The sequence below is a fragment of the Podarcis gaigeae genome, assembly GCF_964106915.1.
Source record: "Podarcis gaigeae genome assembly, chromosome: 2".
Classification (NCBI taxonomy): Eukaryota; Metazoa; Chordata; class Lepidosauria; order Squamata; family Lacertidae; genus Podarcis; species Podarcis gaigeae.
In genome coordinates, this window is record NC_139679.1 from 14,376,777 (window position 1) to 14,391,367 (window position 14,591).

The following is a 14,591-nucleotide window of genomic DNA, read 5'->3' on the forward strand; positions in this document are numbered from 1 at the left end:
GCTGTTGAACTGGTTGCAAAGTAGTGATATAGTATGGACTAGCACCAGTGTTGGGTACTCGGAATCCATATGACTAATTTGAATAATTTTACTATCTCCATTGATCTGAAGATATTCTACAACATCATTTAATCTTTCATAACATATTGGTTGCATGGGAAGCTACAGTGATTCATTTCCTACGTTCTATCTTAGCACACAAGCTGTTGCAATAGGCTTTCCAGCCCTGTTCGAAATACTTACCGGTATATTTAAAGGTTTTCTTCAGAAACGTGTCCCAAAGCAAATCTTCCCCACCCCCGCTTTCCTCTTTTAAGAATCTTGAAATATTTTGCATCACAGAAGGAAATAAAAACCTTTGCTCTTGCGTGTTAAAAAGAAAGAAAGAATATGAGCTTGTAATTAAAAGAAAAAGGTTTGTTTTCTTAAAAAGTGTCTCTGAGTCACTTTGGAAACAGATGGCCAGAACTACTTCTAAACAACCTAATTTGAAGATCAAACCTCCAATGTACCTTGAGAGGAGGAGGAGAAGTGTTTTTTTGGGATGGTAGATCATGATTCTTGTGACTGGTTAAAGAAGTGTCAAGATGTTTTAGTGCAGGATTCCCCAAACTTGGGTGTCCAGCTGTTTGTGGACTACAGCTCCCCTCATCCAGTGCCAGTGTGGTGTAGTGGTTAAGAGCGGTAGTCTCGTAATCTGGGGAACCGGGTTCGTGTCTCCGCTCCTCCACATGCAGCTGCTGGGTGACCTTGGGCCAGTCACACTTCTTTGAAATCTCTCAGCCCCACTCACCTCACAGAGTGTTTGTTGTGGGGGAGGAAGGGAAAGGAGAATGTTAGCCGCTTTGAGACTCCTTAAAGGGAGTGAAAGGCGGGATATCAAATCCAAACTCTTCTTCTTCATCATCCATTGTTAGCAGGACCAGTGGTCAGGGATGATGGGAATTGTTGTCCAAAAAGAGCTGGACGCCCAAGTTTGGGGTCCCCTGCTTTAGTGCATGGGTAGCCAATGTGGTACCCTCCAGATGTTGCTAAACTACAACTCCCAATCATCTGGAGGGCACCACCTTGCCTACCCTTGTTTTACAGCATTTGTCTGCTGGATAGTGCAAGCCATTAACAAATAAATAAGATTAAGCGTTTCTCAGTGAGAGATTTGACTGGGATTTTCAGTAGATATCATTGATTGGCCTTGCAAAATGCTTTCTACAAAAGATACAGCATGTGGTGGTCTTAATGAGGCAGTCATTGCTTCACTGTTTTGTGGGAAGAGGAAAACTCTGGCTGGGTTCCAGAAGGAGATTAAAATGTGGAGCGTGAATTTTTCAGCATGCCTACTTTGGCTGAAGCAAAGTGCGGAAACTCCTTTGCTCTTCAGTCTCATGCAAGTGCGAATATTGAAAGCAGGTGTTTTTGTTTCTTCGGGGGGGGGGGGGGGAATAGAATTAAAGTTAATCCATTTGTGACAGGTGCTGTAAAGAATCTTTCCCCCTCAATTGTAAGCATTTAAACAAAGCTTATCCATGCCAAGTGTAGTGGTAACGAGGCTGCTAATCACTTCCTAGAAGACATTAAGAGTCTCCAAAACAAACATCGCCTCTCTGTTAACAAGTTGACCGAGTTCGTCATAAGGAGTAGATGAGGCAACCTGTAGAATCCAATCCCCATAGCCTTCCAGAAGAAAGTTTGCAATCGTGCCAGTCTAGTGCATTAAAAAAAAACAACTGTTTTGACTTTAAAGCCAGATTTTAAACACACACATATGAACACCACTCCCATTCGGCTCAATCCATGAATGTTTACGTTCTTTGCCTGTCCTCCTGCTGCTTCCCCTTCAGTCTCCCAGCCCCCACAACATTTGCTATGTATGCCCAGGGGTGTTTATTTTCCACCTAATTCATCAGTGCTCAGCCATCCAAATGTGCAGTGCACACGTTTGCAACAACTGTGTGTTGAATAGAGGTGATGCCTGAATTTGTGCAGGGGGCAGGGGCTATACCATTAAGGTTATGTCTGTAAAGAACTGAAAATGTCTTTCTTCCAAAACGGCACCCACTTAGGTGAGAGAGCCTGTGGCAAACATACGGTAATTCCCCCAGACCAAGCATAGCCAATGCGATGTTCCCCAGATGTTGTGGACTACAACTCACATCAGCTGCAGGCAGCATGGCCAGTGAGTTGGGGTGTTTGCAATAGCTACTTAGAGTCCTTAGGTACTAACACCAACACTCTTTGTCCTTGCAGTTTTGGCATGGATTGACTTTATATTTGCCCGATCCTTTCTAAAGAATAAAATCTGGACTAAATAGCTTCCACTCAAGACAGCCAAAGCAAGAGTATTCCCACTGGAAGCTCTGTTACCCGGTGAGAGTTTATTTAATTTATAGAGGCCTGAAGGGGTGTGCTTATTTTGAGGATAAGCATAAAAAATGCTTACACAGTTATATAACTCACAACTTAATTACCTCTCCAAATGAATGTTGGTACTCTAGCCACCTCATAGCCTTGAAACACACAGCTGGACACCACCTTGATCTTTTCGATCATTTTCAGGCATGCATAGAGTTGTGCAACTTTTGTATTGGAAAAACACTAGCGGCTAATTAACCCTCAGCCGTAAGTAGCTGCAGGCTGCATAGCAGAGCAACTTGCTTTGCATCACGCATGTATGCTGCTACAGCACATGACCTAGGTGCTTTTATTTTTCCTTGCCAGACCTCTCATTCCAAACCCCACCTTAACCGTAAAATGTTCCTTCTGCCCAGTGTCTGCAAAAACAACATCCCAGTCCTCTGATGAATGCTTTCTTGTGAATTGCTACTCCCTTTTTTTTTTAAGGTTGCTAGTGTCTTAGTAAAAAGCAACGTTATTGTTGGCTGCAAGTTCTTTTTCTACTGTGCTGCTGAGTTGTAGTTGCATTAAAAGCTTGCATTTCAATGCTTGATTGTAGCTTTTAGTGCACAAATGGTGGAAGAAAAATCCTACACTGAATGTGAAAATGCAAATCTCACACGTACGAATTTGGTGCTAGTTTGGCAGAAACCTGCATCAAATGAGAATCTTTTCTTGAGCTTGTATTATTACATTACACACAGAGAGTCTTGTCTCAGTGAGCCATAGTCAAGAGGGCAAACTATTAAAGCAGGGCAGATTCATTGACCATTTAAACAATGTATACATAAAGACCACATTGTAGACTAGCTGACTCCTGACAATATAGTTGCCCTGTAAATGTGACAGGCACGTTGTCCTAGCCTGCACTGCCTAGTTTAAGCATGTTTCTTTTTAAGAAATGCCAAGCCCAAAGTCTCAACATGTGAGAGTTTTCATGAGACTGCTTAACTCACAGAAGGCTTGCCGGGTAAAAATAGGTGCTGTGAACTGATCCCAAGGCAAACTCTTCTTGTTGTTGAACTCTGAAACTCAACTTTACCTTTCATTTAATCTATGCATTCTGTTTCATCATTAAATACAGCAAACATAATAATAACTTGTAATTTTCTTATTTGTACGCCACCCATCTGGCTGGGTTGCCACAACCATTCTGTATTCTGCACCTCTTTCAGATTTTACTATCCCTCTCCTTCTCCAATCTTCCTGCTTTCAGAATTGAGGCCAAAACCAGTTTCCTTGTTCATTGTTAGATTTACTGAAAGTAATTAAGAGGTTTTTTATATCTGGGAATCTCAGTAATAGAATCATAAAGTTGAATGCAATATAGAGTAATAATAGGTTTTATTACTGTGGTTTTAGATTAGCTCCTAGATACCAGCCTTGTTTCAGCTGCAATTATTGGATGGCCTTGAGTGAATTGCCTCAGCTTCAGATTCCTAAATCTGGGCTCTTATAAAAAAAAAAATGAACAAACCAGTTTGCAGCCTGGATGTGCATTCTTACACCTTATCTAAGAGCTGCTGTATCATAATACCGATACATATTGCACAGATTTGCACATTTACTTTATTATTTCTTTTAGATGTCTCTCCTACTTTCTCTCTCTCTCTCTCTCTATATATATAGCTTGTTGACTCTATGGCATTTAGTTTAATGGGGTTGGAAGATTCAGTAACCACGTTTTCTGGTTGTAAATTTGCATCAGGGTGTGGCATTGATTTCCTAGGAAACTGCAGTTTGTGATCTTTTTCCTGTAGAAATATTTCTACATGCACGTGACTAGTATTGTGCAAATTTCCCAGAAGTAATGCATGTGATTCAGAGAAAAGGGAATAATATGTCTCTGGTAAACAGCTTGCTGAGAGTTTGGTCACCCTCTTAGTTCCCTTTGAAATAAAATGCATGTGTGCCTGTGCTTTCTAAACCAGGAGCTGAGACTCTGATCTTTCACATACTTCCCTGTCTCTTAAATAGATACTATTTTGAGTAATGCATGAGGTATGTTAATCACAAATCTGGCTGTATTATTATTTTTTATGGAGCAATAAACCATTATGTGAAATCAGACGAGATTGAAGAATAAGTGTTATGCAACATAGAGTAATATACTTTGCAGCTTGTACCAGCCATTGACATTTTCCAGCATAACTGTTAAATATATACAGTGGTACCTCGGGTTAAGTACTTAATTCGTTCCGGAGGTCCATACTTAACCTGAAACTGTTCTTAACCTGAAGCACCACTTTAGCTAATGGGGCCTCCTGCTACTGCCGCGCCGCCGGAGCACAATTTCTGTTCTCATCCTGAAGCAAAGTTCTTAACCTGAGGCACTATTTCTGGGTTAGCGGAGTCTGTAACCTGAAGCGTATGTAACCCGAGGTACCACTCTATATATCTGAGACATATTGTCTGGGCTTACCCTGTTTTTGTAGTGGGAGGGGTGGAGGAAGGAAAAGAACCACCCTCATGTAACCTAATGGCTCAGAATCCTCTTCCTTCCCCAGTTCTCAGATTTTAAAGGTTTGGCCTCAGTTGTTGCTATCAGAACATAACCACAACTTAATCAAAAATGTATCAGCAACAGTTTTGAAATTGATCAGAAGTAGGCATTCCTGGAATAAGCATGATGTGTATACCCAGCTCAACTGTGTTTCTTTGGTTGCTGGAATCCTAGCAGCATTGAGACCGTTGTTATAGCAAGTTATGTGTGCTGGCCTCTTGCAAACCATAACAGGTTCTGCTCCAGCTGCAACCACAGGATGGATCCCACCCTGACATTCTCCCTCAACAACTCATACCTGCACACTAGCTAAGAAGATAAGAAGACTCTTAAGAGCCCTGTAATTCTAGTGTACACACACAGAGTGGCTTGAGCTGCAAAACTCAGTTTGGTGTCCTTTCATGCCTGCACATGATGCATTGCAGGCTGACCCTTGTAACACTTCTAGCGTGCAGAGGGCTTCCTAATCTCTGTCTCATTAATCCTCGCATCTGTGTTATAGGTCATTTTTTTCAGTTTCCAAGCACAGAAACTTGATTGCTCAAGGCTACCAATAGCTGAGGAGAGATATGAGCTCCAATTTCCCAGGTTCTAAGTCCAACTTTCTTTCCAGTGTAGACATCTGCCACGCTGTCATTTTGTCTCAGAGCATCTTTTTGAAATAATTTAAGTCCACCATTTTCTAATTAAGGGTTGCCAACATGGCACCAGTATCTCCTATTCTTCCCATGGAAAATCAGTAAATATCTTTAATACAGTGTGCGAGAGAAGCTGTTTGCTCTTCCTTCTCAGTACCTATTTGCACTGACTTGGCCTCTCCTACATTGAATATGCCCACATTTCATTGGATGCCAATGTTGTGAACAGAGGAAAGGTGCTAAGAATTTCTTTTTGTGAACAAGCACTGGAGTGGCTAGTGTAGGCACTTTTCACATTGAGATGGAGGACACGGCTGCACCATTTTGTAGTCCTCTCTCTTTCTTTGCTTTTGTAAATGTGGCGGCCATTTTGTGGCTTCCCCCTTGCTCCAAGCAACATCTGTTTTGTGACTGCTACCTATGGCACTTCCTCATAATTCCAAATGTGTTCACTGGTCCAAAAAGGTTGCCATGTCCCAACCACAGAGGCATTCTTTAACAATCCAAGTGATACAAAATGAGTATCCGAAATAATCCTGGATTAAGGTGTGCTGTGGCTACAGAGATACCATGTAATTCCTCAGAACATGTATGCAATCATTGAAACAACCAGAGCTAATCAACCCATCTGATTTGAAGAGCAGACAAGACACACCTGCCCACTTTATGTACAAAATAATGTGTGGTGTGGTCACTCTGCATGCAAGTCCATTTTCTTGCAGACCTTCAAATCTTACTCCACAGAACATGCACAGGGTATTTCCCATTTTGTATTTAAAAAGCAGCATATTGTGAAATTCTGCTGAAATTTGTGTATTTTTGCACACTAAAGCACTTCACGTTCCTGCAGCTTCTTCCCCATAACAGTCACACCAGTCTGCTTGGAGTTAACTTTGATTCTACTGAATTGTTTGGTCACCACCTCTTGTCTCTCTTCGCTGAAAATATGCCCGATAGCCTATTAATGTCACACAACTCGTGTGAACATCTGTAGCAGCCCCTCTTTACTCAGCAGTAGTTGCCTTCCCACCAGCACTAATTTACATGCACAGTAACTGCAAGGCCGGGACGCAGGTGGCGCTGTGGGTAAAAGCCTCAGCACCTAGGGCTTGCCGATCAAAAGGTCGGCGGTTCGAATCCCCGCGGCGGGGTGCGCTCCCATTACTCGGTCCCAGCGCCTGCCAACCTAGCAGTTCGAAAGCACCCTCGGATGCAAGTAGATAAATAGGGACCGCTTTCTAGCGGGAAGGTAAACGGCGTTTCCGTGTGCAGCTCTGGCTCGCCAGAGCAGCGATGTCACGCTGGCCACGTGACCCGGAAGTGTCTTCGGACAGCGCTGGCCCATGGCCTCTTGAGTGAGATGGGCGCACAACCCCAGAGTCTGGCAAGACTGGCCCGTACGGGCAGGGGTACCTTTACCTTTACCTTTAACTGCAAGGCCTACACAGGCTGCAAAACTTTGTTTTTTCTGATAACGTTCTGACACAAGAGGCCACGGGGCCCTCTGAAATGACCTCTTCCTATCCTGAAATGCTCAAAATGTTGGTATTGGTAGCCCTAATGCCACAATACTCAGCGATGGAAATATATCCACAAACATTCAGTTGCTTGATGTTCAAGGAGTTGCGCTGCACTGTTCCACTAGTTATTTACAGCTGTATACATGGAAAATGCATTGCCCATTTTGGAGTGTGCATCATTGCACAAGGGAAAGAAATGCTGTTGGCTTTCTGTTTCCTTGACATCTGTGAGATGCATATGAACATAAGAAGAGCTTGCTGGATCATTCCAGCGGACCATCTAGCTCAGTTTCCTGTTCTCACAGTGGCTATCAGATGCAGTCATGGGTATGAGTCTTGACTGGGCCATGCGCACTTAAGAGATAGGTTTCTGTGACCGGCAAGCATCTTGCTTAGATGTGTAGCACGCAAATGTTGCTCCTGCTTGGCAAATGAGTTGTGAACATTTCGTGAAGTTTTAAGGTTCACCAATTGTCATTGGTTTTCTTGTCTGTTCAGTTATTTGTTCTCTTCTCGGACATTAGTGTCACCATGCTAATCACTCCGAGTCTTTATAAAAGACTGCCCTGGAGTTACTTAACTCTTCGGCTTGTCCTAGAAGATGGATTCTAAGTGTTAAATGTGTTTGGCATCTCTCCATCTGTTGACAGTTATTCTGACAGATGAAGAGGTTCAGAGGAAAAGAGAGATGATAATGAAGAGGAAGGAAGAGGAAGCCCTGAAAGAGAGCCTAAAGCCCAAATTGTTGGAGGAGCAACAGCGGACCATCGATATCCTCCTGGAAGCCCACCGCAAGACCTATGATTCCACATACTCTGATTTCAACCAATTTCGGGTAAGCTTCAGGCCCCACTTTCCTTCTAACTTCATTACGGCTGTGACTAGTAGGACATCTGCTGGTGGAATAAGTAAACTGAAGCAGTAGTTCTGAATCAGCGAAACCTTTGCTCCCTTCTCACTTGGAAGAAAGTAACATGCAGCCTGCAAACTGAAGCCAGTTAGGTAGACCCGTAATCTACCTGCTGTGAGTGAACTACAGTCATACCTCAGATAAAATGTGCTTCAGGTTGAGCGTTTTCATGTTATGCTCTGCGGCGACCCGGAAGTAACGGAGCGTGTTACTTCCAGGTTTTGCCGCTCACGCATGCACAGACACTCAAAATGACCCGCGCACACACAGTCACGGTTTGCATTCACTTCAGGATGCAAACGGGGCTCCGGAACAGATCCCGTTCGCATCCAGAGGTACCACTGTATATGATATTTCCTTACCTTTGCCTTTGGAACTGGCAGGTGGTGCTGTGGTCTAAACCACTGAGCCTTGGGCTTGCCGATCAGAAGGTCGGCGGTTCAAATCCCTGCAACGGGGTGAGCTCCGATTGCTTGGTCCCAGCTCCTTCCCACCTAGCAGTTCGAAAGCACATCAAAGTGCAAGTAGATAAATAGGTACCAGTCCAGTGGGAAAGTAAATGGCGCTTCCGTACGCTTCTCTGGTTCACCAGAAGCAGCTTAGTCATGCTGGCCACATGACCCAGAAGCTGTCTGCGGACAAACGCCGGCTCCCTTGGCCAGTAAAGTGAGATGAGCGCTGCAACCCCAGAGTCAGGGTCCCTTTACCTTTACCTTTAAGAGAAGCTTTTGAAACGTTGGCATTCATAATTTTTTTTGGTGCCTTGTCAAATGCCATAATTAACATGTGCGCTGAATCAATATGATCTGGTTGCGGGTGAGGTGCTTTCAAATCTCATAGCCTCTGAGCCAGCTGCTTGTTTTTGAAGGCCTAATTGTGAAGCCACTTATTCCAGTGGACGGTGTGGATACCAGAAGGCCAGGCTTCTGGTGGGCGGGTGTACCATTTAGCCACCTGTTGGCACATCTTCCTAAGCTGCACTCACGTCCTGAAACAGCTGTTTTCCTCAGTTCTGAGGAAGAAAGAGCAGGGAGGAGAAAGCACTTGTGGCTGAGGCAGCCACAACTCCTTCCTGTTTGGTAAGAACTAGTGAAACAGCTGGGAACTAGAGCTCAGCTTTGGGGTTTGAGTGACGCACGTAAGAGCTAGGGAGAAGGGCTGGGGCAGAGAGAGAAGTGGGGGAAAGAGAACCAGCTCTGTCTGACTCATGGTTTTGACAACTTGGAGCTGGTAACACTTGTTGTTTTGTACTACTTCCCAATAGACTTCCGCCTCTCCTCTCTCTGCCAGCTGATAATATTCTAAGCAAAACAAATGTCTCCACCATGGGATTATCGCTTCCAAGTACCCTTCAGCTCCTGGCCCCACCCTGAAAATGACACAAATGTGATAATTAAATATCTTACACGATGTGAGTTGGCATTTGCAGATGCCTTTTCAATGTTCACATACATAAGATGCTAAATACATCAAATCATATTTGCTGTGGCTTTCTTTTTTATTTTTTTAAATAATTTTTATTAACAGGCCAATCACATCACATTATCCAAATCACATTAGTTCCAAATTATACAGCCAAATTTTAAATTTTGTTGGGGGTACCCATACATCAAGCTCCGCACGAGTCCAAAACTCCGAACGAGTCCAAACATCACTTATATTACTGCTTTAATTAGACAGTTCTATCCAGTTCAATCCAGATAGTCCTTTATTACTTTCTTTCTCTTCTTGTTGTTATCGTATATTCCTTTCTTTGCGATCTCTGATAATTTTCACAAGCAGATTGAAAACAGGCATCCTCTGTGTGGGTTTTGTACTCTCCAAAGATCATATCGCTCAGGGACAGCCTCTGTTCAACGCTTCCATAAAAAAAAAAAATCTTCGGTCTGTCCTTTACTTTTCTCAGGCTTGCCAAATAAATCAAATAAATCAGGAGGCTCTGTCAGGTCAAGCTTGCGTTCCAACATTCCTTCTCTTTCGAATGATCCTGATTCTCCTCCCCCTGTCCTTCTTTCTCCGGCAAGCCTGTCTTGGCAAGACGCCATTTTTTAACTGCGTCATAAAAATTTTCCACTTTCTCACCGTTCACCAATCCTCACTCCTGTTATAATCCATCCCACACACTTCTTGAATTCCTGCTTGTGATTAGTAAAAACACAATGATCTTATTTCTTTCTGGGGTGAAGGGTTATTAATATCACATCGTGCAAAGAAAAAAAAAGTTTTTTCCTCCACCCCCCTTCATTCCAAACATACAGTCTCCTAGTGGTGATTTATCAGAAGATTTACTTATCCATCCGTTACTCCCGCATATTTGCTGTGGCTTTCTGGCTCATAACATGCTTTCTCTCTCTCTCTCTCTCTCTCTCTCTCTCTCTCTCTCTCTCCGTGTGTGTGTGCGCTTTCTAAGTCTGCCTTTCTACATTACCGTAGAAATTAGCCATGTTGGGGCAAAATCATGGAACATCAGAAACATTTTTACCTAGGGGGAACCGTTAAGCTTAAGGAAATGGGTTGACAGGGTAAATGAATTAGGCAAAATTTAAAAGAAGTCAAACATAGTGGGTGGGAGTTTATAAACGTATTCTGTATCAATCTGGCCCCAATTCCCATTTAGTTCATTGGTGGAAAAGCTCTAAGGATATTTTAGAGATGTAAAACCAGTGCTTATTTTCTGGGGGGATGCAGGGACCCCTAAACATTTTGTGAATCTAAGTTTGGCCTCATTGAGGGGCAGTATTTCAATATGAGTAGGAAAATGAGAGTACCCCTAAACATTTTTTTTAATAGAAAAAAGCACTGTGTAAAACCATTCTTTTTTCCTTAGCAAGGGGCCCTTGTCAGTGCACAAATTTACCAGCAAATAGAACTAACGTGTTGGGGTCAGGTCAGACAGAGATGTTATTTGAAAAGAGCAATTGACAAATAGTTGGAATGGTACCCTTTTTTGTTTCAGCCTCCTGTGAGACTTGATTCAGGCAGAAGAAGCACAAGCAGATCTTCCTCTCTTATGTCACAAGGTTTCTCTTCTTCAGAAGACTCTTCAGACACTTTCAGCTCTTCCCCAGGTAATGTGAAGATTGCCAAATGACCTCCAGGCCCACAGCAAACAAATCCAGGAATGTTATCTCCAGCTATGGATTTGTTTTCTCATCTGCCAGATTCAGTTTCCCGTTGTCTTGTAGATCAGAGCTCCTTGGGTTGCACAGCCCACCTCCTCTCATCTTGTGGCTCAGTTGCTGAACTTGAATCCTCCTTCACAGAAACCTTTAATACAGTGGTGCCCCGCAAGACGAATGCCTCGCAAGATGGAAAACCCGCTAGACGAAAGGGTTTTCCATTTTGGAGGTGCTTCGCAAAACGAATTTCCTATGGGCTTGCTTGGCAAGACGAAAATGTCTTGTGAGTTCCTGCGTTTTTTTTTTCCTCCCCCCCCCTTTTTCCCAAGCCGCTAAGCCGCTTATCAGCTGATCCGCTAAGCCCCTTAACAGCTGATCCGCTAAGCCGCTTAACAGCTGATCCGCTAAGCCGCTTAACAGCTGATCCGCTAAGCCGCTAATGGGCTTGCTTCACAAGAGGAAAAAACCGCAAGACGAAGAGACTCGCGGAATGGATTCTTTTCGTCTTGCGAGGCACCACTGTACATTTGTTAGCTGACTTTAAAGCCTTAACTTTTGATTTAAAAAATAAAAAAAGCCCTACGTCTGAAATTAAAATTTTAATCTGTGTGCTTTCCCCTCTGTCTTGCAGAGCCCAGGATGTTATCGAATGTGGAACTCAGTGATGATAGCGATGAAAGTGCAACCATGTCCATGGACTTCTCACACCTCTCTATGCTGCCTCACGTGGCCGACCTTGTTAGCTACAGCATCCAAAAAGTGATTGGATTTGCAAAAATGATTCCAGGGTTCAAGTAAGGATGCTTGCTTTGGTTTTTTTCAGAATGGTTCTATGCGTTTTCCTTCCCTTGAATGTATTTGTGTGTGTGTTTAATACATTCGTTTTAAAAATTGTACCACACCACACAGCTTCCAGAAGGAGACTTCTGGGTTGGTTGCAACAAAAATAAAAAAATTGAAAACTAAACAGTGTCAATAAAAACATACAAGAAATCATTTCCCCAGGAGAACTGTATTTTTCAACTCAATAAGTTTAGGAACTTAGAATACATTTTCCCAGCTGCCTTCTATCTGGACATAATTTGAGTAAATCCTTCAATATGGCTGTGAGCCAGAACATCAATGTCATTAATGCTTCTGCTTCTCGCTTTCATCCATTTAGCCTGCAGTAAGGTTGCTTATTAAGAAATCTCATTGTAAATTGAGCATTAATGGAGCTGTTACATGGTCACTCTGACACATGGCTCGGTTGAATGAGGATTTCCTCAGCTTCTATCTGCCCGCACATTGCAGGATGTGCATCAGTTATGACTTGACATGATTGAACTTAAGCTGTTCCTATCTACTGGACAGCACTGCACTCCCACAACGAAGAGCAATGGTCATGTCAAACTGGGAAATTTAACTGGGCTCATAGTTGGAGTTTATGAGTTGTGCATGGATTACTCCGCACTTGATGGCTCTTAACCCAATATGTGGGCTATTTACATTGAAAAGTGTTGTACAAGAATTGGGGGATACAATTCACATATGCTACAGTCAATGTGTTATGGGCACAAACGGGTGAACCAACCCATAGTATAAATAAAATTATTATTATAGTGTGTTGCACATGGTTCTTCAGATGAGACTGGAGGCTGACATTCAGAGGGTTGAGTAAATGAGATCAGTGAAATGATGAAGTGCACAATTGTTCACTGAGGGAGCTCCTTTGAGTATCACACAGCAAACTGTAGTGCTGGAAGGAAGCAAATAATCAGTTCTAACCCCTATATAATGGAGTGTTATGATGCTGGATGCTTTGAGGTTTCAGATATATATTTTCTCTTCCCTAAATGTAGAGATCTAACAGCGGAGGACCAGATTGCTCTACTGAAATCCAGCGTCATTGAAGTAATTATGCTCCGTTCAAATCAGTCATTTTCACTGGACGATATGTCCTGGACCTGTGGCAGCAATGACTTCAAATACAAAATCAGCGATGTCACTCAAGGTACAGTAGTTTCAGGTGTGAATGTTATAAGATTCCAGTCGAGCCGAAGGCTGCTCTGGAGCAACCACCGAAATGAGCTTGTCTCATCTTGATTTGCTTACAATTAATATTAGGTATCATTATCCCTAGAAGATACAACTCAAGGCCTACAGAAGGCCAAAGTAATGCAAAAGTTAGGATAAGTACAATCCTAATTTGTACTTAATTTATTGATTAAAATATTTATATATTGGTTTGCAAAATATAATTTTGGAAATAAATTATAAATTATATTTTAGGTGATGAATCCAAGAACGAGGGAGAGTTGTGTATCTCACTTAGTCTATTGATATTTTGGAACCAATTCATGCGATTGCCTTTTCAGGTTTTTCCCCAACTTTGAAGACACCATTGAGTCATTACAGTTAGACGAGAGGCGGGCCATTTCATTGCTTCATAATGGACTCACTTCCAGCTTTTAGCATGCCACTACAAACACTAGCAAAAAACAGTGTTGTGTGATGTGTTCAATAAAAAGCTGGGTGCCTGTTTCAGCATTCAGACAACCACTTTGCCATCTCTGTTCTCCACCCGCAGAAAGTCAAAAGTAACTTCTCCAACATGGAGAAGGTGGGAAGTTCAAAAAGCAATCATATTAATTTATAAGTAAAGGGTGAATCGTCAGTTTGGTTATTCTGTTCACATCAACAACTGAAGTGCCAGCAGCCCATCATATCCATCATATTTATAATTCTCAAACCCCTAGTTATTTGAAGATGCCATGGCACTTGCAAAATGGAGCCAAAGTTACAGAATTGGAGGTGTCAGAATGTATCATTGCTAGCCAACCCTGAAATGGCCAGGAGATAATTTAGTGAAATCATGCCTAAGTGACTTGCAGGCTGACTATGCTTCATTTTGATGGAGTGAGTGTACAAACACCAGCTTTTGCATCAGAAGGGAAAGCGCTTGACCCTTCATAGTTTCTGAATGTGTGAGTAAAAATGGTAACAAGGCATCTGAAAATATATATTCTTTGTATAGCCTTGGCACTCATTTTGTACCCGAACAAATGTGGAAGTTTCCAGGACTGGAGCATTTCCTGTTCTGAAAGGAGGATAGTATTATCATGCCAACTGAGCACGAGCGAGCTCGTCTCTTTTGTAAGGTCTCCAGGCAGGATTGGCTGAGCAGTCCACGTGTGAATTTATCTTTAATTTTGCTTCTTGCTATGTTTCACGTTAGCTGATAAATCTATCAAGAATCTAGAGCCTGCCTCTCAAAAGGGTTTTTATGTTTCTGTTTCAGCTGGGCATAGCCTGGACTTGCTTGAGCCCCTTGTTAAATTTCAGATCAACCTGAAAAAGCTGAACCTGCATGAAGAAGAACATGTTCTCCTCATGGCCATCTGCATCCTTTCTCCTGGTAAGAGAAACTTTTGCCTTTTCCGGCTGTGTTTTAATTGTAGATTAAAACCAACCCCAACCACGGTGGGCATCTACAAGCCAGCCACTTCTGGGATATAATTTCTATATAGG

General features: G+C 42.6%; 1 protein-coding gene across 3 annotated transcripts in view; it reads left to right on the plus strand.

Moving 5' to 3' along the window:
* VDR (vitamin D receptor) overlaps positions 1-14,591 on the plus strand; it is an 82,010-nt gene that overhangs the window by 62,922 nt on the left and 4,497 nt on the right. For all 3 annotated transcript variants that reach the window (XM_083728974.1, XM_083728975.1, XM_083728976.1), the window contains 5 exons: positions 7,703-7,887; positions 10,919-11,030; positions 11,713-11,875; positions 12,923-13,074; positions 14,362-14,478. In XM_083728974.1, the coding sequence (XP_083585100.1) occupies positions 7,703-7,887; positions 10,919-11,030; positions 11,713-11,875; positions 12,923-13,074; positions 14,362-14,478 (729 nt within the window). The remainder of the gene's footprint in view (positions 1-7,702; positions 7,888-10,918; positions 11,031-11,712; positions 11,876-12,922; positions 13,075-14,361; positions 14,479-14,591) is intronic.